The 21501-nt window shown below is 50.6% G+C and overlaps 10 protein-coding genes across 10 annotated transcripts; 7 read left to right on the top strand and 3 right to left on the bottom strand.

The window, feature by feature from the left end:
• Window positions 1-272: 272 nt before the first annotated feature.
• Window positions 273-1323, bottom strand: ACET3X_001470 (uncharacterized protein; the record flags this gene model as incomplete). The annotated part of the gene is made up of 4 exons (XM_069446764.1): window positions 273-850; window positions 903-1022; window positions 1079-1217; window positions 1267-1323. 4 exons carry the CDS (start codon window positions 1321-1323, stop codon window positions 273-275), a joined length of 894 nt encoding a protein of 297 aa, XP_069311712.1.
• Window positions 1324-1450: 127 nt separating this feature from the next.
• On the top strand, window positions 1451-3055 carry ACET3X_001471 (uncharacterized protein). Its single transcript, XM_069446766.1, has 2 exons — window positions 1451-1503; window positions 1555-3055. Exons 1-2 carry the CDS (start codon window positions 1482-1484, stop codon window positions 3003-3005), a joined length of 1473 nt encoding a protein of 490 aa, XP_069311713.1. The 5' UTR covers window positions 1451-1481; the 3' UTR covers window positions 3006-3055.
• A 95-nt stretch (window positions 3056-3150) lies between these two features.
• Window positions 3151-5323, bottom strand: ACET3X_001472 (uncharacterized protein). The gene is made up of 3 exons (XM_069446767.1): window positions 4917-5323; window positions 4700-4869; window positions 3151-4652 (listed from the first exon to the last, which is right to left on the bottom strand). The coding sequence occupies exons 1-3, from the start codon at window positions 5050-5052 to the stop codon at window positions 3234-3236; spliced, it is 1725 nt and encodes a 574-aa protein (XP_069311714.1). The 5' UTR covers window positions 5053-5323; the 3' UTR covers window positions 3151-3233.
• A 395-nt stretch (window positions 5324-5718) lies between these two features.
• ACET3X_001473 (uncharacterized protein) lies at window positions 5719-7083 on the top strand (the record flags this gene model as incomplete). The annotated part of the gene is made up of 1 exon (XM_069446768.1): window positions 5719-7083. The coding sequence occupies one exon, from the start codon at window positions 5719-5721 to the stop codon at window positions 7081-7083; it is 1365 nt and encodes a 454-aa protein (XP_069311715.1).
• Window positions 7084-8038: 955 nt separating this feature from the next.
• ACET3X_001474 (uncharacterized protein) lies at window positions 8039-9733 on the top strand (the record flags this gene model as incomplete). The annotated part of the gene is made up of 1 exon (XM_069446769.1): window positions 8039-9733. One exon carries the CDS (start codon window positions 8039-8041, stop codon window positions 9731-9733), a length of 1695 nt encoding a protein of 564 aa, XP_069311716.1.
• Window positions 9734-10033: 300 nt separating this feature from the next.
• On the top strand, window positions 10034-10866 carry ACET3X_001475 (uncharacterized protein; the record flags this gene model as incomplete). Its single annotated transcript, XM_069446770.1, has 2 exons — window positions 10034-10558; window positions 10618-10866. 2 exons carry the CDS (start codon window positions 10034-10036, stop codon window positions 10864-10866), a joined length of 774 nt encoding a protein of 257 aa, XP_069311717.1.
• Window positions 10867-11259: 393 nt separating this feature from the next.
• Window positions 11260-12456, top strand: ACET3X_001476 (uncharacterized protein; the record flags this gene model as incomplete). Its single annotated transcript, XM_069446771.1, has 4 exons — window positions 11260-11343; window positions 11417-11701; window positions 11759-12085; window positions 12151-12456. The coding sequence occupies 4 exons, from the start codon at window positions 11260-11262 to the stop codon at window positions 12454-12456; spliced, it is 1002 nt and encodes a 333-aa protein (XP_069311718.1).
• A 587-nt stretch (window positions 12457-13043) lies between these two features.
• On the top strand, window positions 13044-13795 carry ACET3X_001477 (uncharacterized protein; the record flags this gene model as incomplete). The annotated part of the gene is made up of 2 exons (XM_069446772.1): window positions 13044-13186; window positions 13252-13795. 2 exons carry the CDS (start codon window positions 13044-13046, stop codon window positions 13793-13795), a joined length of 687 nt encoding a protein of 228 aa, XP_069311719.1.
• A 2517-nt stretch (window positions 13796-16312) lies between these two features.
• Window positions 16313-18219, top strand: ACET3X_001478 (uncharacterized protein; the record flags this gene model as incomplete). Its single annotated transcript, XM_069446773.1, has 4 exons — window positions 16313-16841; window positions 16895-17454; window positions 17511-17799; window positions 17854-18219. Exons 1-4 carry the CDS (start codon window positions 16482-16484, stop codon window positions 18217-18219), a joined length of 1575 nt encoding a protein of 524 aa, XP_069311720.1. The 5' UTR covers window positions 16313-16481.
• A 147-nt stretch (window positions 18220-18366) lies between these two features.
• ACET3X_001479 (uncharacterized protein) lies at window positions 18367-20931 on the bottom strand. Its single transcript, XM_069446774.1, has 8 exons — window positions 20774-20931; window positions 20629-20720; window positions 20392-20576; window positions 19856-20338; window positions 19479-19791; window positions 18973-19433; window positions 18709-18918; window positions 18367-18646 (listed from the first exon to the last, which is right to left on the bottom strand). Exons 1-8 carry the CDS (start codon window positions 20849-20851, stop codon window positions 18465-18467), a joined length of 2004 nt encoding a protein of 667 aa, XP_069311721.1. The 5' UTR covers window positions 20852-20931; the 3' UTR covers window positions 18367-18464.
• Between the last annotated feature and the right edge of the window lie 570 nt (window positions 20932-21501).

Genomic DNA, 21501 nt, shown 5'->3' on the forward strand with positions numbered 1-21501 from the left:
TGAATACGTAACCAGTGCCAATACTCAGCTTGGCTAAACTTGGATAATGAATCACCCAATTGGTTGCGTTCAACCAATCTGTAGCCCGTGTCATTACAATGATATGCAGCATATAGACGTCGTTGTACAGTCCACAGACCATGAAAAGCGCAGCCGTGGCCTTTCCCATGGCAGCTCGAATGTTGATCGCTTCACAGCGCGTCGCTAGTTTAGTAAGTGCATGACTAGTAACAACTGTCATCGAACATCAGCTTCTTCTTGGTTGCACACGGCTAACGCTTCAGCCCGATGAGATCTTCGACTTCCTGTGCAATTTTCCCAAAAGCCATCGCTCGCTCCCCGTCAGGCTCCGCTACCACGGTCGGTTTCCCGCGGTCAGCGTCGCCGCTGATACTAGCGTGTAGCGGAATCTCGCCCAGCATGTTCAATTCATATTTCCCGCACATGGCTCTGATCTTTTCCATATTTCCAAACACTTCGTGGACGTCGCCGCAACCAGGGCATTTGAAGCCCGCCATATTGCAGACAAGACCCAGCAGCTTTACATCGACTTTGCGGAAGAGCTCGACGCCTTTCACGGCATCCTTCAGCGACAAATCCTGGGGTGTGGATACAATGAGAGCGCCATCTAGAATAAGCTGTTGGGTGATGGTGAGCTGGACATCGCCTGTACCAGGCGGCATGTCAAGGACTAGGACATCTAGGCCACCCCACTCTACTTCGTGTAGTAGTTGCTGCAGGGCTTTCATGACCATGAGGCCTCGCCATGCTACCGGTGATGACTCTGGGATGAGATAGCCCATGGACATGGATTTCAGACCATAGTTGGCCAGTGGTAATAGTTGATTATCTAGGCCGATTGTCAGAAGTGGATTATAGGATGGACTGATTTACGGACTAACTGGCTGTGAGTCTCGGTTCGCCGGAGAGGTTGAGTAAGGTTGGTATCGACGGGCCAAAGATATCGGTATCAAGTATGCCAGCTCTGTAACCACGGCGTGCGAAGCTCAATGCCAGATTCACTGCGTCATAGTGTTAGTGTTTCTGTGTTTGTCAATTGTCCGACGGCGAAGCATACCGGCAATGGTACTCTTGCCAACGCCACCCTTTGCCGATGAGACGGCAATCACTTTCTTCACGTCTTTGATGTTCCTCTTCTGTGGCAACCCTCGCTGCATCCGAGGCATCTGCGGAGGCGCGCCTGAGCGCGGAAGACCCTGCGCACGACATCAGCCATTGCGCCATAGAAAATTGATGTAGTCGTACAAGAGGGTTCTCATGCTGAAGATAGCGCAATGTCGAAAACAATCTTGGCTTCAACATTTTGTCGTGGTTTAGATGGGATTGCGGAGTTGGTCGCGGAGGTGACGCGCATCGGCGAAATGAAACGCCGATGGCATTGAACTTTTTTGTGGAGCAGAGTGAACTTTCTCTTCGTACACTATTTGCCAGCAACACGCACGACAGATCACCTGTACGCCATGGGAAAGTCCAAGATCAGAGGTAAGAGCCTCAGATTAATGCGATTCAGGATCACACTTACATGACCAACAGATTTTGACCCAGAGTCGCTTCTCGACCCTGCGCCGAGCTCCAGCGAAGACGAGCGCTCCGATGCAAGCCTCTCGGAAAATGAAGACGACAACGCCGGGCGCGAGCATTATACCTCTGTCGGAAAGAGCAAGCTGAGGAAGCCAGTCGAGGTTCCACTTGGCCCGGAGTACACTGGGCGCAAGGTGGACCGCAAAGCGCTCGAAGACAGCGACAGCGACGATCCGTTTGCCAGAGGCTTCGACAACGAGGACAGTGAAGCGAGCGACGATGAGGAGGGAGATGGTATGAATGATATAGAGATCGACGACCAAGACGACAGCGCCGGAGAAGACACAAACGGCGGCTCCGACGAAGACATGAGCGACGAAGACGAGGACATGGGAAGCGCAGAAGAGAGCGGAAGTGACGACGACGCCAATGAAGCAGAAGACTCAGAAGACGATGCATCTGGCGATGATGCCAAGCCCGACGCGTCCACCATCCGCGACCTCATGTCTGCGAGCAAGTCTTTCACCTCGACAATTGCCGCTGGTGCGCAAAACGATGTAGCAAAGGGAGAAGCTGTCAAGACCCAGCGGAAGACATTCGACACGTTACTCAACTCGCGCATTCGACTACAAAAGGCGTTGATCTCGACAAACTCCATGGCCGCAGAGCCTTACAAGACGGAGGCTGCGCAGGACGCTCCCATTGAGGCAGCGGAGGCAGCAGCTCTAACTCTTCTGAACAATCTTACGAACCTCCGGCTTTCTCTGGAGGAGTCGCGGACAGGCCAGAAGCGGAAGCGCACAGCATTCGACTCCAGTACGCCGTCGTCTGAGATCTGGGCCAATATCCAAGACAGCGAGAAGACCACCCTCCCGCACCGCAAAGCCGTCCTCGAACGCTGGTCAAACAAGACGAAAGCCACAACCGTAACAAACAACAAAGCCCGCCTCAACGCGTCCGCGCAACAGACTCTGACCGAAGTCCTCGACTCCCAGCTAACATCATCCCACCTGGTGACCCGCACCCAAACCCCACGTTCCTGCGCGCCCCTTCAGTCTTCTGGCAAAGCTGTCCAGCCCGACCCCGCAATCTACGACGACGCCGACTTCTATGGTCTCATGCTCAAGGAGCTTCTCGAACAGCGCTCAGCCGACCTCAACGCAAACGGAACCGCCGAGTTCGTCGTACAAGCGCCGTGGCAGGTTGCTCGCGAAGCCAAGACGAAGAAGGTTGTCGACACAAAGGCTAGCAAGGGCAGAAGGTTACGATACACAGTGCAGGAGAAGCTGCAAAACTTCATGGCGCCCGAAGATAGAGGCGAGTGGGGTGACAGGCAGAGGGACGAATTGTTCAGTAGCTTGTTCGGGCAAAGACTGGGGCTTGGGGAGAATGACGACGTGGAGAGTGAGGAAGAGGGTGGTGTGGATGCTGAAGAGGCTGGTCTGATGTTGTTCAGAAGTTGATAGTTTGTATCTGAGTAATTGAGTTGGCCACGAAGCCATTAGCATGTCTGGCATATCGAAGGGCCCGTACCATCGCCGCGGTACAGTTCTCTGTGTAATACTTTTCGGATGGCACTTTGGTGATCACCGCATCCTAATGCAAACAGCATCTCCAAGAAGTTGTGAACGAAGATTAATAGTATTATCCGCAAGCCTTCCCAGCGCAAAGTTCCGAACAAAATATTCTATCTAAATCGGAGGCTTCACCTCGCCCTCGGCATAATCCACAGCAATCTTCTTCGCCCCAGGTGTCGGCTTGGGGTAAGTTGTCCTCCTCTTCGCTCTAACATAAAAGTTCATCGGCCTGATGAGCTGGAACTCTGGGTCATACGACACCGCCTCCTCGCCCTCCTTGAAGAACTCGTACCTGTACACCAATTCCGGCAACAGCACCTTGACCTCTCCAAGCGCAAAGTTGAACCCGATACAACTACGTGGACCAGTGGCGAAGGGCATGTACGAGTTCTTGGGTCGGTTGGAAACTTCCTCGGTACCCCAACGGTCAGGGTCGAAACGGTCAGGGTTCGACCAGATCTGTGGGTTGTTGTGGATGGCGTGCAGGGCACAGATCACGACGGATCCAGCCGGCAGCTTGTAGCCGCCTGGGACGATACAGTCAACCTTTGCCGTGCGTCCAGGTTGGAAAGAAGGGTTGTGAAGGCGTTGAGTCTCTTTGACAAACTTGTCGAGGAAAGTCAAGCCGTCGGAGAGCTCTGGGGTCCATTTGGTGTTTTCATTTACACCGGCGTCGACGAGTTCTTGAAGGAGGCGGTCCTGGTTGCCTTCGTAAACACAAAGGGCGTAGATAAGCCATGATAATAGGGATGAGGTGGTGGTGAAGCCGGCACCAGCAATAGGAAGCAGGTTGGGGATGACAAGCTCACGGGGTAGCTTGTTGCCCTTGTCATCGGTGGCGCGTTTCAGGTAGTCAACTACACAGCTGGCACCTAGAGCTGCGGAGTGCAGTGGCAGATCATCCTCGCTGCTTCCTTTTGGTGCTTGGTCAATTGCTTGGTTGAGGATGGTCCATAGCCTGTATCGGATCTTGTCCAGATCATACGCAGCTGTGAACGGGATAGCGCTGAGCTTCGCGTACCAAGCACCTCTTGAAGAGACCTTTTTGTTGAGGGAAAGTGAATGGGCAATCAAAATGACTAGCTCGCTCAGCGGTGCGTCTGGGTTGTCAAAATGGTGGGCGTCGTATCCAAGTGCGAACTTGAAGACTGTCTGAGACGCAAGCTTCAACATGTACTGGTACACATTCCAGGCTTCGCCTTCCTCATCAAGCTTGTCGAAAACCTTGAACGAGTCTTTTACCGAGGCCTCCATCAGCGGCGTGTAATGTCTGATTGCCTTTGGTGCCATGGAAGGCGGGATGAACTTGTGTGCTTGCCTCCATGCATCGGTGTCAGTATCGCAGATGAAGAGTGCTCTGTTGTCTTTGATAGCGGCCAAAGGGTGCTCAGGAGTAATGTGCTTGCTGAAAAACGCAGACTCCTGGAAGGCCACAGTCGCGATAGCAGGATCGTTTGTCAAGTAGTTCTGTTTGCCCATGGTCTCGTACTTGATCAACGATCCATACTTTTGGAAAAGACGTGCATGGTTCCCCTGAAAGATATTAACGACTGTTCGCCTTCTTATCAGACTGGACTCACAAGATGGTCGGGGAAGACCTCGTAATAGCTTCCAACGAAAGGAAGACCCGTTGGGCCTGCAGGATCGCGAATGGCTTGACCGTCAACAGTGATTCCGATCTCTTCATCGCAGTCCAACACAGCGTCCAGGTCGGTGAGGTCATCTCCCTTGGAATCTTGCAGCGCGATGCCTGGTGGAATATAAGTTTGGGTCCAGATCAATGACAAGTGTGCCTACCTGTGGATTGGATGATATTGTATTGCTCGGCTATAGCAATTTGCAGCGCTTCGAAGTCATGATATTGATCGATGTGAATGTCCTGGCGAAAGACATCTTTGCCTTGCCCAACAAGGTAGAAACTTTTGATAGTCATAATTGCGATGCGATGGAGTTTGGAAATGTCGCACAGTCAACAGGGCTATAACAAGACTAAATGAAAGCACATCAAACTACGTATGCCCTTTTCGCAGCAACCCAGCACCTGCAGGCGCTGTGCCTAGGCTGTAAATATGTCGCATCTCCACTGACCAGCAACTGGCGCAGGCGTCGTCGTGCGAAAGATGCCGAGGAGCCCAATCTGCGCCAATGTGAAGCAAAAAACCCACGTCGTGCGAATAGCCCGGCCGAGCGTTGATCGAAATTTTGTTGTGGTACCGTTTCAGCGAGATCATTGCGCGTAAGCCTTAGAAGTCGCTCGTCTTGTCGGAGCTCCGATTGTCAGCGGAGACTTGATTGGTTCAGGCTCACAAAGTGCCGAGGTAAGTGGGGGCTTGGCTCCGCTAACACTGGACACCTCGTGGTAGTCGCTTTGATAGCGCTGTCATTTGTCATGGCGCATCAACAGACCTTGATATTGCTTATGTCAGAAACCTCGGTCGCGTCTACGTAGTGGATCAGTATGGCCGTTGCACGTTCGCTGCATGAAGCTATGGCGATGATGAAGGGTCTTGGTCAAAGGCTTTCACCGCCGTGGCCATTGACCTCCTCGGTGCCCCCTTAACGACTCAACGCATCCCATTCATTCGATCCTTACAACACCATGGCCGACGGTGTATACACTCTTCAGGAGGTAGCGAAGCATACCAGCAAGACTGATCTTTGGGTCACCTTGTGGAATCACGTCTACGATGTAACAGACTACCAAGAAGATCACCCTGGTGGTAAGGAGTTCTTGCTCGAGAACGCTGGCACAGATGCGACCACCGCATATGAGGATATTGGTCACTCTACAGACGCCAGAGAGATTTTGGAAAATTACCGCATTGGACGGATCGCAGACGAGGACTGGACCGACCATGAAGCCGCAAAGATGCCCACGATCATTCCAAGCAGAGTTCATGTTGTGAACAACCTGCCTCCACCAAAGTCATATCGCTTCCAAATTTCAGCACTCGGCTTTGGTCTTGCATCTGTCGTGCTATCCATTGTAGCTGGTCGGAGATTTTCCCCACTTCTGAACCGCTTCCAAAGCGCCGGGTTCTGGAAGGGATTCGCTGTCTCTTCTCTCGCCAGTATGGCTTTCGCTGGATATGCCAGTGTGTGGGCAACGAAGAGCTTTGACGTTGCACACAAGGACTTCAGGTCTTACCCGGCGCATTTCAAAGCCAAGTCAACTTCATCAAAGCCATCGAAGAAGAAGGACATCAACCTTGGTGTTCTCAACGCTCGTGTCTACCAGCCCTTCCCATTGATCGACAAGTTCAACATTTCTCATGACACCATCCGCTTCGTCTTTGGCCTCCCCAATGAAAACTCGGTTCTTGGTCTGCCGACTGGCCAGCACATCGCAATCAGGCACGAAGTAGACGGAAAGCAGCTCTCACGGTCATACACGCCAACATCCAGCAACAAAGACCGCGGCCGCCTGGAACTGACCGTCAAGATCTATGAGGGTGGCAAATTGACACCCTGGCTGAGCAAACTGAACATCGGCGACACTGTCGAGATTCGAGGACCAAAGGGCGAGATGAAATACCACAAGAATCTTGTGAAGGAACTCGGAATGATCGCTGGTGGCACTGGTATCACACCCATGTTCCAGCTCATACGCCGCATCTGTGAAGACCCCCGCGACAACACCAAGACGACTTTACTGTACGCCAACAAGACTGAAGGCGATATATTACTCAAGGATGAGCTTGACCAGTTTGCGGAGAAGTACGACCAGTTCAAGGTTCACTATGTGCTGAGCAACCCATCGGAGAGCTGGACAGGCGACAAGGGCCGGATCAGTAAGAAGATGATTGAGGAGCGTCTGCCTGCGCCAGCTGGTATGGACACCAAGGTTCTTGTCTGCGGACCGGATCCTATGATGGATTCTATGGTGGCGTATCTACAAGAGCGCGGCTTCAAGGCACCTGGCAAGATTTCCAAGCCTCAAGATGAGATTTTCACTTTCCAATGATCGTTTGATGGGCTGTAAATCATTTGATAATGGATTTTAGGGTTCTGCGGCGGCGGCGGCGGCGATGGCGGCAGTGATGTTACCAATGGAGTTGTCGTAGATTCTGCGCTGTTCAGGATTCGTTTTGGATATCTTTCTATGATTCTTCATGAGCATTGATGCTGCCAAAATTGACTATTGTATTAATACATGAAATTTCTTTCCGTTGTCGAACTGTGTCTGTAGTGTTCTGATGTTCACGATGTTCGCGCTGTGGCGAGGTTTGCTCATCCCAAAATTTGACCAAGGGCCAGAAATAGCTCGGCCGACCCATCCGTACCCGGCAAGCTGCGTAAATTCCAAATCCTGAGCGAATATCGCTCACCAAAAGAGCACAGTACAGATGACGTCTGGACTGGATCGGCACCGCACGGATGTCTATAGTTGTTGAGCAGTGACGTAACATCTACATGAAGCATTAGCGATTACCAAGAATATACATCATACGTCTCGATACGCTTCGCAGTTACAGGACCAGTGACACCCAAATAGCAAGAGGCATTATCTAGATTAGAACAGCCCTTAAGCAAAAATGTCTCTATGCGCACAACGACTATGGAGGGTCGTTCGGAGAGTCTCGGCCGAGTCTCCTGTGGGCTATGCGACGTCGCGGTGTTTGGGGACATGTATAACTACTCGACGGCCAGGCTTCAAGACGAGCGAGTCATCTTTTCACACTCGCGCCTCGCCTGTGACTTACCCAATGACGTCCAACACACAAATCCAAACTGCATCTAGCAGTACCCGACCACAATGGACGGCACCAGATACATCATCGAGACCAGTCGCTGTATTGGGCGGAGGAGTCTTGGGTCGACGAATTGCTGCTTCATGGGTTGCTGCTGGCTACGAAGTCGTTTTATGCGATCTTAGCGACGAGCAGAGAAACGCTGCGATACACTACATCGAGCACCATATGACTGAGTTCTCGAAACTTACAGGAAGTTCCCGGAAACGAAGCAACTTTGCTACGGTCAAGAATATTAACGAAGCGGTCAAGAACGCGTGGTTGGTAGTTGAAGCATTACCAGAGAAGCTTCCGTTGAAGATTGATATCATGGGCCAGCTTCAACAACAAGCACCGATCGATTGTATTCTGGCTTCCAACTCATCATCTTACAAGTCGCGATTCATGCTCGATAAGGTGGACGCGGATAATCGGCACCGAGTTTGTAATATGCATTATTACATGCCACCGGGGAACAACGTTGTCGAGCTTATGACCTGCGGCAAGACACATGGAGATATCCTACCTTTCTTGCGGAGCAAACTCCAAGACGCGGGTATGCAACCAGCTATTGCCCGCAAGGAATCGACTGGCTTCATCTTCAACCGACTGTGGGCTGCCATCAAGAGGGAGAGTTTACTTATCATGGCCGAGGGTGTTTCGGAACCGGAAGAGATTGACAGGTTGTTCCTGACCATGTTCAAAGACAACCCGGTTGGACCTTGCGGGATGATGGATGCGGTAGGGTTGGACACGGTTGCCTTCATCGAAAACAATTATATTCAGGAGCGCGGAGGCGATCCCACAGCGCGCGACTGGGTTCAAAAGAACTTTGTCGAGAAGGGGAAGCTAGGTGCAAAGTCTGGAAAAGGTGGTTTGTACCCGGCAGGCGAGACTACCCGCAGCTCCAAGGACGAGAGTGGCCATCACGACAACCTTGCGGCACCCAGATTATACTTTTTAGACATTGGCATTGGAGGCAATGTCACTGATCTGCAAAAGGTCGTAACATCTGGCAAGATCATGACAGCTTCAGCAGACGGAAGTAACGTGCGCGAGATTGTCAGCGGCCAAGCCATGCCCGATGGTATCGATGTCTCCATCTCCGCTGGCCGTATCTTCTGGACGAACATGGGTGCCTCTCCGTCCAAAAACAACGGCAGTGTCATGTCCGCGAACCTCGACGGCTCTGATGTTCGACCGATTATTCCGGAAGGGCAAATACATACACCCAAGCAGCTTAAGATCGACCACGACAACAAGAAGTTGTACATCTGTGACCGTGAGGGTCTCCGAGTTCACCGATGTGACTTTGACGGCAGCAACCACGAGATTATCGTGCAGACAGGCGATGCCAACTCGGCAGCTGCTGAAGACCAGACGAAGTGGTGTGTTGGTATTGCTGTCGACCCTCAGGCAGGAAAGTTCTACTGGTCGCAGAAGGGTCCATCAAAGGGTGGCAAAGGCCGCATCTTCCGCGCAAACATGCAGATGCCGACCAGCGAGACAGCATCCTCCCGCCCGGATATCGAGTTGCTCTTTGATAGCCTTCCAGAACCTATTGATCTGGAGTTTGAGCCCGAAAGCCAAACACTGTACTGGACAGATCGCGGCGAATACCCGCTTGGTAATACGTTGAACAAGGCGTATGTGGGTGGTGAAACAAGCGTAGAGGCGGGAACGAAGGGTGAGAGAGGTGTCGTAACGCTAGCGAGGCACTTTCACGAGCCGATTGGACTGAAGATTGATGCCGTCAATCGACATGTTTATCTGACGGATCTTGGTGGCACGGTGTACCGATTTGACATGGACGGAGGTAACAAGAAGAAGGTTTACGAGACGGATAGCGCGTATTCTGGCATCGCACTTGCGCATCTGCATTAGTAGAGCTGTAGCAGTAATTGATGTCGTCGTGAACAGAGTTGAATGTATCCTTGGAGTGACCTCGGGGGATTTCGACATCGGTGTTTGAGAGATGGAGCATTTGCCGACGAGGCTTCGGCATTCCCAATTCGACGCAGGCCGCAAACCGAGGGTCCGAGCTCCTCAACCCTAAATCCTCCGACCTTGACACATCGCACGCGACACCCCTCATTGCCTGCGCTGTCCGCGTTTCCTTCACCCTACTCACGGTCCCGACGACCAATTCCTCTCCCACGGCCCGGCCCTCCGCGCACCGCCACAATGAACACAATCTCGCCTCCTCCGCAGATAAAACGTCTATCAGGCCCAAAACGCTTCTTCGGCATCCTCTTGGGCATAACCGGCGGTCTAGGTGCCAATGTCGTCCTCGCCTACTCGGTGTCCTCCTTCTACACGCGCAACACCAAATTCGTCCCGTACGACACCTCATCGCCCGACCTCACCACCAGCGTCTTCCGTGCGCACAACCCTAACGGCAATCCGCTGGGGTGCATAGATCATGCGATAAAGGAGGTTCCGTACGGCAAGCTGCCGGAGAAGTACTGGGTCAAGGGCAGTGGGGGCAGGATATCTGTCGACCAATCGGCTTTGACGACGGATTTCTGTAGAGGCATCTGGAGCGGTGTTGCATTCAGGGTACAGAGACGGTTTTTGGAGAGGAAGTACCGTGCGTTGGAGGGCAGGGAGAAGCATCTCTGGGATGTGAAGCAGTTGGAGAAGGACGATTACAAGGTTGGCACTGCCATTGTGGATCACTTCGAGGTCATGGAGCATACAGACGATAGGGTAAGTTCGCGCAATTCTTTTCTTGCGTGGGAATCCGGCTGACTCGGTGTGTTTTCTAGGTCGTTGTGCGATGCGGAGATTCACCACTCGTTTCTGACCACCGACCCTCCGACGGCCTCTTCTCCATGGAGGTCTCGAAAGACGACGAGGCGCAGATTGCTACCTTCCACCTCAAGTCAGTTTTCGTAGACACAACGCCAGAGGGAAAGAATGGACAACCGCAGCCCGCCACTATCCAGTGGTTGCACAGGTTGTACACAAAGCTCTGGATGGAGAGCGCGACCCGAAAGCTGATCAAGGAGGCATAAGTAACTCGGAGACTGTAATGCAAATCAATACGCTGGATGGAGCACGAGACTATGCTAAGATCCATGAACAAAGTTTGGCACCCAGCGACGTCTGCTTGATATATCTTGAACACAAAGCATGATATCGTACGAAACGCTAGCTCCCTCCGCTGCCACATCTGAAAAGTCTAGCGTTGGTGGGATGCCGGTACGCATGAGGGGCTGTTAGTCATCCTCTCCATCCGGAACCCGTGTCCTGCACTCGCTGAGCTTGATAATACATAAGATTCAGATTATCAAAGCAGCGCTAAATCATAAACTCTTTCCTCTTACTTATTTAAAGACGTTCGTTGCCTACGCGATTTCCACGTCGCATATCCCTACAATTACATCTTCGTATACTCACTATCAGACATGAAGGTCGCTATCCTCGGTGCTAGCGGAACGACTGGCCAATCCATCGTCGATGGTCTACTGTCCTCCACAGAAACCAAGTTCGTACGTTATACTACTCCAGACAAATCTTGCTCGCTGGCCTATGATGCCATAGGTCTAACTCAATATGTCTTAGGATATCACAGCTCTAGTACGACCTTCCTCACTTGAGAAGCCTGATGTAATCGACCTCAAGAACAAGGGCATTACCATCCAAGCGGCCGACTTGAACGCCTCCGAACATGAACTAGGCCAGCAGTTGCAGGGCCAAGATGTGGTCATCGCCGCTATCAGCATTCCTGCAACGATGAAGCAAATCTCTCTTGCCAATGCCGCCAAGGTAGCTGGAGTCAAGCGTTTCGTGCCTTGCTTCTTTGCTCCTGTAGCAACACCAAAGGGCTTAGTGGATCTCAGGGATAAGGTAGGCAATATGCATCCCTATACCGCAAGAACCCGAAGTACTAACGAACCGCTACAGAAGGAAGACGTGTTCAACCACGTCAAAAAGTTGCATCTGCCTTACACCATCATCGATGTAGGCTGGTGGTTCCAGTTCACTCTGCCAAAGTTGCCTTCTGGACGTGGCGATCACGCTCACAGTGGCTTGGAAATTCAGATTCCTGGAGATGGCAATGTGCTTTCGGCATTTACTGACAATCGCGACATTGGGAAATTCGTCGCTCGCATCGTCGCTGATCCTCGAACTCTGAATCAGCAGATCTTCATGTATTCTGAGATGACAACTGTGACGAAGATCTATGATCTCCTCGAGAAAATGAGCAACGAGAAGATCCCCCGCCGTTATGTAAGCACTATGCCCTTTAACATGCTCTCTTCTCATGAACACCTTACTAATGCATCTGCGTCAAGATCTCTGGAGATGAACTTCTTGAGGCTATAAACAAGTTTGGGGACTCTCGCAACTTGAGCGACGACGAATTTCTCCAGAAGGCTGTTTACCAGTATTGGTACTCATGGGGTATTCGCGGCGAGAATACTGATGATCACGCCAAGTACTTGGGCTATGTTGATGGGAACAGTCTTTATCCAGGCATAAAGACAAGATCCTTCGAAGACTACATCAAGGAGATCCTGTCCGGATCAAGCATTTGGTCTGCCAATGATGGACGTTTTGCGGGTACACACCTAGGTAGCTTGGTGATGATGGAGAGATAACCCAAAAGACATAATCGCATTGTCACGATTGAGCTTGTGTGACCTACTACTAGCTTTTCGATCAACTCGGCGTTAGATATGGATGCTTGACGGCCAAACTATGTACAATTCTTGAAACTGCGCGTCACTTAATGCACAAGTGTGCACATCTAGCCTTCTGTAGTCGCCATACTCCCTTACACTCGTAACTTGTTGGTTGCAGATGCAGCTATCGGTAGATACTGATGTCATTATGAAAGCTGGATTGACTTAGACTCGATTACAAATTTTAACCTGTTGAAGAGATTTGCCGAATGTGCCGAACGTTGTGTTCAGTCAGTGCTTGGGAAAGAGACTGGTGGGATGCCGCTGCTGAACAATCCAAGTAGCTGTTCGTCCGGAGCCCATCTGTCCATTGACATGGGCTCGCCGGTATCCGGCACTTCTCCGAGAACGCATGTAACCCGGATCAAAGAAGCCTAGGCGCCGATCAGACGGCATCCCACCAGTCTATGAGTATATGTACGCTCTTAGTTGTCGAGTTCATTCTTCATTGTCTTGTCACACAACAGTTCAATTTCATCACCATCCACGCCAAACATCTCAATATGGGCCTAACGGTGCATCACCTCCAACACTCACAGTCTGAACGGATTGTTTGGCTTTGCGAGGAACTCGGCATCGACTATGAGCTGAAAATCTATCAGCGGGAGCGTATTGGCTTAGGAGCGCCTGCGAACCTGAAAGCAATGTAACGTGTTATTTCCCTCGCCTTCTGAAGGCACAGTCATCCTACAGACCCTAACTGATCTTCAGTCATCCCACCGGCACAGCGCCAGTGATCCAAGATGGCGACATCACCATGTCGGAGTCTGCTGCCATCATGGACTACCTTTTGGGCAAGCATGGCAACGGTGCCCTCTCGGTTTCGAGCAGCGCGCCGAACTTCTCAGACTACGTCTTCTGGTACCACTGGGGTATCGGAACGTTCCAGAGCACGGCAATGACTCTCGTCTATTTTGTGAAGGCTGGCGTTGAAGAGACTCACCCTATTGTGCAAGTACTCATCCAGAAAAGAACGAGTGGACTTGACATGGTGAATCAGCGCCTGATGCAGAGCACATGGCTTGCAGGGGAGGAATTTACCGCTGCCGACGTGTATACCGTCTTTGTCGTTACGACTATGCGCCTGTTCACCCCTTTTTCTCTTTCGGGCTATAGCGGTATCAAGAGATGGCTTGAAAATGTCTCCCACAGGCCGGCGTACAGGAGGTTGATTGAGAAGGCTGAGCAGGGCGAGAGCAGAGGCGAGTTTCCTGTGTTGGGCGATGAAGCGCCACGACCAATGGCAAGCTACTGAATGGTTATGAGATGTCCGTGGCACAAACATCATGCTAGAGTGCAGCACGTTTAGATTATTGCCTGTCGTTGTGCTCTATTTCTTCCTCATCAATACGACCAATAGTGAATTTGTCGAAGTGTTCAAGTCTCGCACTCCGAGGTACAAAGTCTCTGTACTCGTAAAGCTTTCGTCATAGCACCGTACTGTCCCTACCCTGCTCCAATCACTGACGAAGCACAAAATTAACCATAAGAGCAACACTTGGCGAAAGTTGTGTGCATGCTCGGAAAAGCTAATCGCATTCAGAGTCGTGGAACAAGCCCAGTGGGATGCCGAAGCTGAACCCAGCAGATTTCGAGGCGACGAAACAGGTTGAGTGGGATGCCGAAGCTAGAGAGCAAAAGTCAAGCTAAGGATCAGGTGGGGTGGGATGCCGACGCTACCTAAGTAGTTCGGGCTGCTTGGCATCGTGAGCGGCGGTAAGATGCGCGACCACCGGAGCTCACTGCGCCATCGCAAGCCTGGGTACAAGTCAAGTTGATAGTATAACAACGGGTAAGAACGGTGCACGTAGATCCAGCGGTGCCAAGATGTGTCGAAGGGCGTGACTTACATGGCTGAATTTACGGAAGGAACTTATGTAACCAATGACACTGGTTTGCCGACCTCGGATATAACCCAATGATAAGTCTTGACTACAACCGTTTTATTATTACTTCAACTGGCATGCAATCCTTCGAACGTCATTCTCGATATACATCTTTGTTGGACCAAACATTCCAAAACGATCTGCAAGGGCCATGTCGACCTCCAAACTCTCCAAACGCGGTAGCCATGCAAGTACAACAGGGGCCAAGGACTTCGTATGTGTCATGTCTCTTGAATCATGATTTTTGGTCTGATACCTGTGCAGGAAATATGGGACATAATAACAAATATGTGGGACCCAAAGACGAAGCCTGATGGCTACGTGTCTCTTGGTCTTGCGGAGAACAGCCTGATGCACAACGAACTATTGAACTTTCTCAACTCAAAACGACTAGTTGAAGACACGGCTCAGGGACTCACCTACGGAGATGGGCCACAAGGGTCTCAGCGGGCCAAGGCTGCAATCGCATCGTTCTTGAGCAGCCATTTGCGCTCAACAAAGGAGCTAAAGCCTGAGAACATCTTCATCACGAATGGAGTCTCTTCAGCGATTGAACATTGCGCCTGGACCCTCGCTAACCCCGGGGAGGCTATTCTGCTTGGGCGCCCATACTATCGCGCATTCCTCCCAGACATGTGTATGAGGACAGGGGTCCAAGTTGTTCCGGTAGCATTCAGAGACGTCGATCCTTGCAACCCAGGCTGCGTGGAAAAGTACGAAGAAGCGTTGCTGAGATCGAACGACCACGGTGTGCCCGTTCGCGCACTCATGTTGTGCCATCCACATAATCCACTCGGGAGATGCTATCCAAGAGAGACACTGATTGGACTCATGAGATTGTGTCAGAAGTACCAGATTCATCTCATAAGCGACGAGATCTACGCACTCTCCACATGGAAGAATACTGCCGATGACCTTGCTCACGAACCCGTCGGTTTTGAATCCATTTTGTCAATCAACAGCAAGGATATCATCGATCTTTCGCTGATCCATGTCCTGTGGGGCGTGTCCAAAGACTTTGGCGCAAATGGAATCAGACTGGGTGCCATCATTTCACAGTCGAATCCAGCTTTCCTTGCTGCATTGCGAACATGCAGCATATACTCATCGCCATCATCTCTCACAGAAAGCGCAGTTGTGCACCTCTTGTCAGATACGTCATTCGTCGAGAGCTACATCGCGACAAATCAGGCGCGTCTCTCAGCTGCATATGCGCGGACTGTCCTTGCTCTTCAAGATCATGGCATCGAACACATGCCGGGTGCGAACGCTGCTTTCTTTCTGTGGATCAACTTGGGCAAGTTCATGCGCGAGAAGACATACTTGGGAGAGAAAGAGATGCAGGTTTACTCTGGACCAGAAAGCACGCAAATAATCCAAGATCGGTTACTGGCGAGAAGGGTATATTTGGTTCCTGGGGATGCCGTAGGTGCAGAAGAGCCAGGCTGGTTCCGAATGGTTTTCACTCAGCGGGAAGAACTGGTAGCTGAATGCATTCGACGCATCGTTGACGCGTTGGGGTAGAGACAATAGACACATATCAATTGGAACAAGGAAATTATCAGAGCTGTTTCTTTGGTTTTGCTCGATGGAAGAGCTTCGCCCTGCTAGACCATTCGGGCTGGCCACAACTCACACGAAGTTCCTGCTCCTAGGTAACCTTTCGGAATCGCCTCCGACTGTCTCTACCTAGGTACAGTTAGGGCATACGCGGCCGTTCTCGTCCCCAAGGTTCCTCCGGGTAGGCGGCATCCGATTGGTCGCTTCAAGGAGCAACGTCTTGATCTCACCGGGTAAACGTAACCCGATTCGCTGACATCGGTCCTTCTACAACACCTATGAAGCTTGCGTCTGCATTCTGATTTGCACCACCGCAACATTCAGATGACAAGACATCCATGCCTACTCGAGCAAGTTCTTATGTAAGCCAAGGACACTCCCTACTTCTATAAAGGCTGAAACCACTATCCCATATGATTAGAGCATCCCGAGGTCATTTCTACATAAGTTCGAACAGTCGATCCTCTCATCTCCACATTAGCTCGACCGTCCAGCATGTCACTCTCCGTCTTGCTTGTAGCTGTGCTTATGGGGTTGATAGTATACTTAATCACTTACATCATATATCAGCGATTTCTGCATCCGCTAGCCAAGTTTCCAGGCCCTTTTCTCGCATCTCTTACAGATCTTTGGCAAGTCTCAGAGTTCCTCTCTTTAAAGCAGCCGTACAACCTGACTGCTCTCCACGAAAAATACGGCCAGTTTGTTCGGTATGGCCCGGACAAGATTAGCACCACAGCCGAAGATGCCATACCCATCATCTACCAGAAGGGCGGCAGGATGTTTCCGAAGACGGAATTCTATGATGCATATGGATCATCCATCCCAAACGTTTTTGGTATGCGTGATGAATCGGTAGGGTCTTCGACAATGCTGTTACTGAATTTGTCTTTAACACGACCTCCCAGAAACATTCCGTTCGACGGCGACACATGTCTTACAGCTTTTCCGCATCGTCTATAAAGAAGATGGAGGACCTGCTCGACAAGAACGTCAAGATCTTAAAGCAAAAGCTATGCAGATATGCCGAAAGCGGCGAAGTTGTTGACCTCAAGAAGCTTTTTAAATTTTATACCATTGACATACTTGGCGAGTTAGCTTTTGGTCGGTCCTTTGCGGTTCAAGAAACTGGTGACGAGTCCCGCGTACCACCAGTTGTCGAGCATAGCTTGCTCGCTGCAGTAACTGGAGCATGGCCTGCCATGACATTCAGGCTGAAGCGATGGCTTCCGAAGGTACCTTCTCGAGGCTTGAGACGATTGTTCGAGGGCCGCGCAGCCTGTGCAAATTTAGCAGCGACATGCGTACGCCAACGACTCGCAGCCTTACGGAATGCTAAAGGCTTCGACGATGATGCAACCACGCCGGAGCGAAAGGATCTCTTGACCAGCTTAATCGTGGCCAAAGATCCTGATACTGGAGACAGATTGTCTCAGACCGATCTTGAGGCTGAAGCATTTGGCTTAATGTGAGTTGTGTTCGTCGATAGCGTGTTGGTGATTTTGAACACTGACCATGGCGCAGCATTGCGGGGACTCACACCACAAGTGCTACCATTTCACTACTGTTTTATCATCTGCTGGAATCGCCTGGGATCATGGCGAAATGCGTGGCGGAGATTGATTCTCAGCTCCCGGCGTTAGGTCAAGATGAACCAGCATATGCGGTTGCGGAGGTGGAAACTTCACTCCCCTTTTTGCGGAAGTGCGTCAAAGAGAACTTTCGCAATACCCCAGTCTTCACGATGCCGTTGGCTCGCAGAGTTCTGACTCCTGGTGGTGTCATAATAGGGGGCGAGCACATTCCCTTCGGCGTAAGTTTCCTTTTGGCTGCGACATCAGGTAGCGACGTACTGACTAGCATCTAGACCTCGATCGCAGTCTGCAACCATGCGTTCCATCATAATCCAGCTGTATGGGGCGATGACCATAGCACCTTTGATCCGTATCGATGGGATCAGCCTGAGACTGCAGCGCGCGGACGCTACCTGATGCACTTTGGTCTTGGCGGTAGACAATGCATCGGGAAGACACTCGCCCAGACAAACATCTACAAGCTGACGAGTACTCTACTACGGGAGTTCGCGTTCGAATATACACGGACAGATGGCGAAGAAGCGGGCGACGAAAGGGAAAAGAAAGATGCGAGTGTAGGAAGACTACCGGACATGGTGTCTGTAGGAATCAGTGATCTAGAACATCCTCTCATGGTCAAAGTTCGCAGAAGAGGTTAGTTATCATGACGGCCGTTTTGAACAGGGAACCCGTTACAGTATCAGTATTGATGCTGGGAATATATACATTTCTTCGGTGACTTACTAGGGTAAAGAAGCACTTCAAAGTGGCTAGATAGACAATGTGGAGGCTACCTAGAATGTAAAGCAATTACATGGGAAACCCCTTAGCTTTCTGTATAATTCTAGTAAACTCAATCCTGGTACAGTCATATGTAGTTACCCCTTCACTCTCAAAAAGGCTGCTAGCCACTAAGACTAGAGCTAAGAAAGCCCATATCCGAATCCAAATAGCCTAGCTGGCTAGATTGAAGAACAAAATCGCAGGCGGGCTCGGCGACAAACTGTGCAAGGATGTCATCAAATGTACCCGTAAGCATTGGATCATTATACAAGATGTCATTAGGTGCAGATGCCGCATGTAGTACTTTATGGCAAGGTAGGTTAGCAAGTAATCTCGGTCCCAGGAATTGATTAGATGAAACATACCAAACGTCTCGAGCACGTGCAAGAACTTTTGCAAGCACTGTCGACCTTTCCGACTCATTAGACTGCATCTCTCGATAGTTTCTAGTGTTTGCAAGCTTGACACGACGGCTTTGCGAATTTCTAATGAGTCAGGCAATCTGTCTAGCACCGTGGAGTCAGACTGGCAGCTCGCTAGAAGTATTGCGAACAAATGTAGCGCGGCAGTGAACACTATCCAGTGTTAGTAGCGCATCTCAAAGTCTAGAGATTCAAAAGAGAACTCACCATAGTAGTTACAGGTCCACCAAATCGCATTATTGTCGAAGAACCCTGGACATGTCTTGGCTATGTAGGATATCATATCAACAAGTTCTGTTGCTGATGCAAAATCGTTTTGTAGGGCTAATAAGATCTCGCCAGTGCACCAATGGAATTGGTCATCTCCGAGCTCACGCCCAGCGATCGCCTCAAGTACTGGCCGGTTAATAAGCAAAACGGTGACATGATAATGAATGGTGAGCAAGATGCGGAAGCGATTACTACTGAACAATGGTGGCGACCACAATGCTACTTCTGCGTAAGTAGCGAGCGCACTCGCCGGTGGAAGAGTTCTTTTCCACTGTTCGAGCGTGCATATATGTTGCAGCCTTTGAGGGAGGATCTCTTGAATGGTAATGGATTGTGAAGAACCGAAATGATGATCTTCAATCGCTTCCAAGATTGAGGCTCTCACTTTGGTCAACTCCCTAGACCGAAGTTAGCTTCGTTTGTGGTAGTCAAAGGCCACTCACGCAAGCTGATAAAAGTATATTGCACTGTTGGTGTGGCCCAAGAGGCTCATTTGGCGGTGTGGTATACGTGCGTGGGGTGGAAAGATCAGACGAGGTCGTCCCAGTGCCATACTCAAGGCGCTATCCTGTATGATTACACCCAGCCAAACCCTTTGTAGAATCTCACAATGACCAGGATCTTTCCCATCATACAAAGTAAGCGCATGCAGGCCCATTTGAAAAGATGCCTTGACTGCGATTGCGTGGTAAGTCCAACTTGCAATGGAGCGTTGGGTATTCTGTTGGAAGGTACAGAGGAGTAAAACCGCTTGTACTATGCGCAGTAAGTCATATCAGAGCACGAAGGCGATTATGTTTGACCGGATGACACGACATACCAAATTCCAAACCGGAGCCACGAAGAGGCAATCCATCAAGAAGTACAAGTGTACGGCGGTAGAATATCTCGGCGTCTGGAGACGATTTAGTGAGTGCCGCGTGAGCACCGATGATATTCAACAATGCTTTCTTAGTGTTGGAACTGTTCTCGAATGGGACCAGGAAAGACCGATCTTCACCGAGGCCGAGTACGGTTCTGTCGACGTATGGAAAAACTGAACCCTGTGCTTCGAAGAAGTGGTTCACTAAACTTTGCAAATCTTGATCGCTTGACGAGACAAGATGACCCTTATGCTCCTGGTTGGTGAGCATATGTTGTAGGGATGGCTTCAAGTGTTGCTTTGAAGCGTCTAATTGTTGTTGATTGAGGAACCTGGACGACGAGACCGCAATATTCTGCCTAGGTGAGCGGCACAATATGGGTAATCTTTGCGTCAAAGCTGAAGTTAGTATTCTGAATAGCGCATGATTCGAAGTGGGGCCTTTTATGGTCTATTAATATCCGATACTACTTCCAGAGCATGTTACAACTTACCAAAGTAGCCGATGTCTTGTTGCGGTGACTCGTCAAAAGCATTTGTGGCCAAAAGGTCTACAGCAGATTCGTCATGGCTATTCAATTCCTCATTCCCAGACTCAAGAGAAGGAGCGGAAGGAGCGGATGTTAGTAGCAACTGAGACTCCAATTCTTTGACTCTTTTCGCAAGTTGTGCATATGTCCTAACTCTGGTATGAGCATCATGTGTACTCTTGGAAGGATCGTGTCTCATACGGATTCTTTCGCTGTGGTGACGGTAGTCGCTGATATTGGCATTGTAAAGACAATTCTAGGCAGGTGGAGCATGAGGGTCGCAATCCGTCACACTTGCACTTCGTCAGATTACAGCGTACGTGGTAGAATGGAAAGGCGCAATTACGCGAGTTTTCCTGCTGCGACACGGGGCGCAGGCAAGGGCGACTCGTTTACGTATCGACAGTCGATTTGGTGGAGGCATAACGGTAGAATGTGACGCTGTTACTGAGTGACTAGCATACTAGTAGCTAGACAGAAGGATTGTAGCCAGCTCGCTCATCGATGGGTGTTTTGCGAAAGACCAAAACCAACCTTAGCTGAGGTACAGTGCCCGTGCGCGTGACGAACTACCCCACTATCCTAACATTGCGTATCATAGTTATGTCCGGGCTTAGTTCTACGCATCGTCTAACGGTGTCATCCTCGTAGCAACCTTACCATGCACATCAACCACCTTGAAGCGCAACAATAAACGACGTGACATGGCCTCGCTAAGCAGTTGGGAGAAGCACGATATTCTGCGCTGCGAGCGATTTCTGAAAAGGATTGAAGGTGGGTTGACCCCACCTAGGGTTTTATGTCTACGGCACCTACACACGCCCGCAAAAGCAAAAGGATTCAGACAAGGGGGACGAGAAGGGCAAAGGCCAGGACATAGCGGGCAAGTCATATTAGTTCGAGCTCAGAGATAGATGTTTAATGGCTGTGTACCTAGTTATCTAGTAGACAGCGAACACTTCCAGGCCGTGCTGAACAAGCTGCACGCCCACGCTGCCGATACCCTGCGCTACGAGTAACCAGAAAATTATCGATGTCAGGGCTGAGTTTCTCCTGTTCGTAAGGTTCCCGCAA

This window comes from Alternaria dauci, chromosome 1 (assembly GCF_042100115.1).
Source record: "Alternaria dauci strain A2016 chromosome 1, whole genome shotgun sequence".
Classification (NCBI taxonomy): Eukaryota; Fungi; Ascomycota; class Dothideomycetes; order Pleosporales; family Pleosporaceae; genus Alternaria; species Alternaria dauci.

Bases quoted from the DNA above. Each gene is read 5' to 3' on its own strand.
- ACET3X_001471 (XM_069446766.1), top strand. From the start codon at position 1,482: ATGGGAAAGTCCAAGATCAGAG. The intron at 1,504-1,554 runs GTAAGAGCCTCA...CATGACCAACAG, and splicing joins GGGAAAGTCCAAGATCAGAG to ATTTTGACCCAGAGTCGCTT.
- ACET3X_001479 (XM_069446774.1), bottom strand. From the start codon at position 20,851: ATGCCTCCACCAAATCGACTGTCGATACGTAAACGAGTCGCCCTTGCC. The intron at 20,721-20,773 runs GTAATTGCGCCT...ACGAAGTGCAAG, and splicing joins GTCGCAGCAGGAAAACTCGC to TGTGACGGATTGCGACCCTC. The intron at 19,434-19,478 runs GTGAGTGGCCTT...ACTTCGGTCTAG, and splicing joins ATATACTTTTATCAGCTTGC to GGAGTTGACCAAAGTGAGAG.
- ACET3X_001472 (XM_069446767.1), bottom strand. From the start codon at position 5,052: ATGACTATCAAAAGTTTCTACCTTGTTGGGCAAGGCAAAGATGTCTTT. The intron at 4,870-4,916 runs GTAGGCACACTT...ATATTCCACCAG, and splicing joins CAATATCATCCAATCCACAG to GCATCGCGCTGCAAGATTCC. The intron at 4,653-4,699 runs GTGAGTCCAGTC...AATATCTTTCAG, and splicing joins AGGTCTTCCCCGACCATCTT to GGGAACCATGCACGTCTTTT.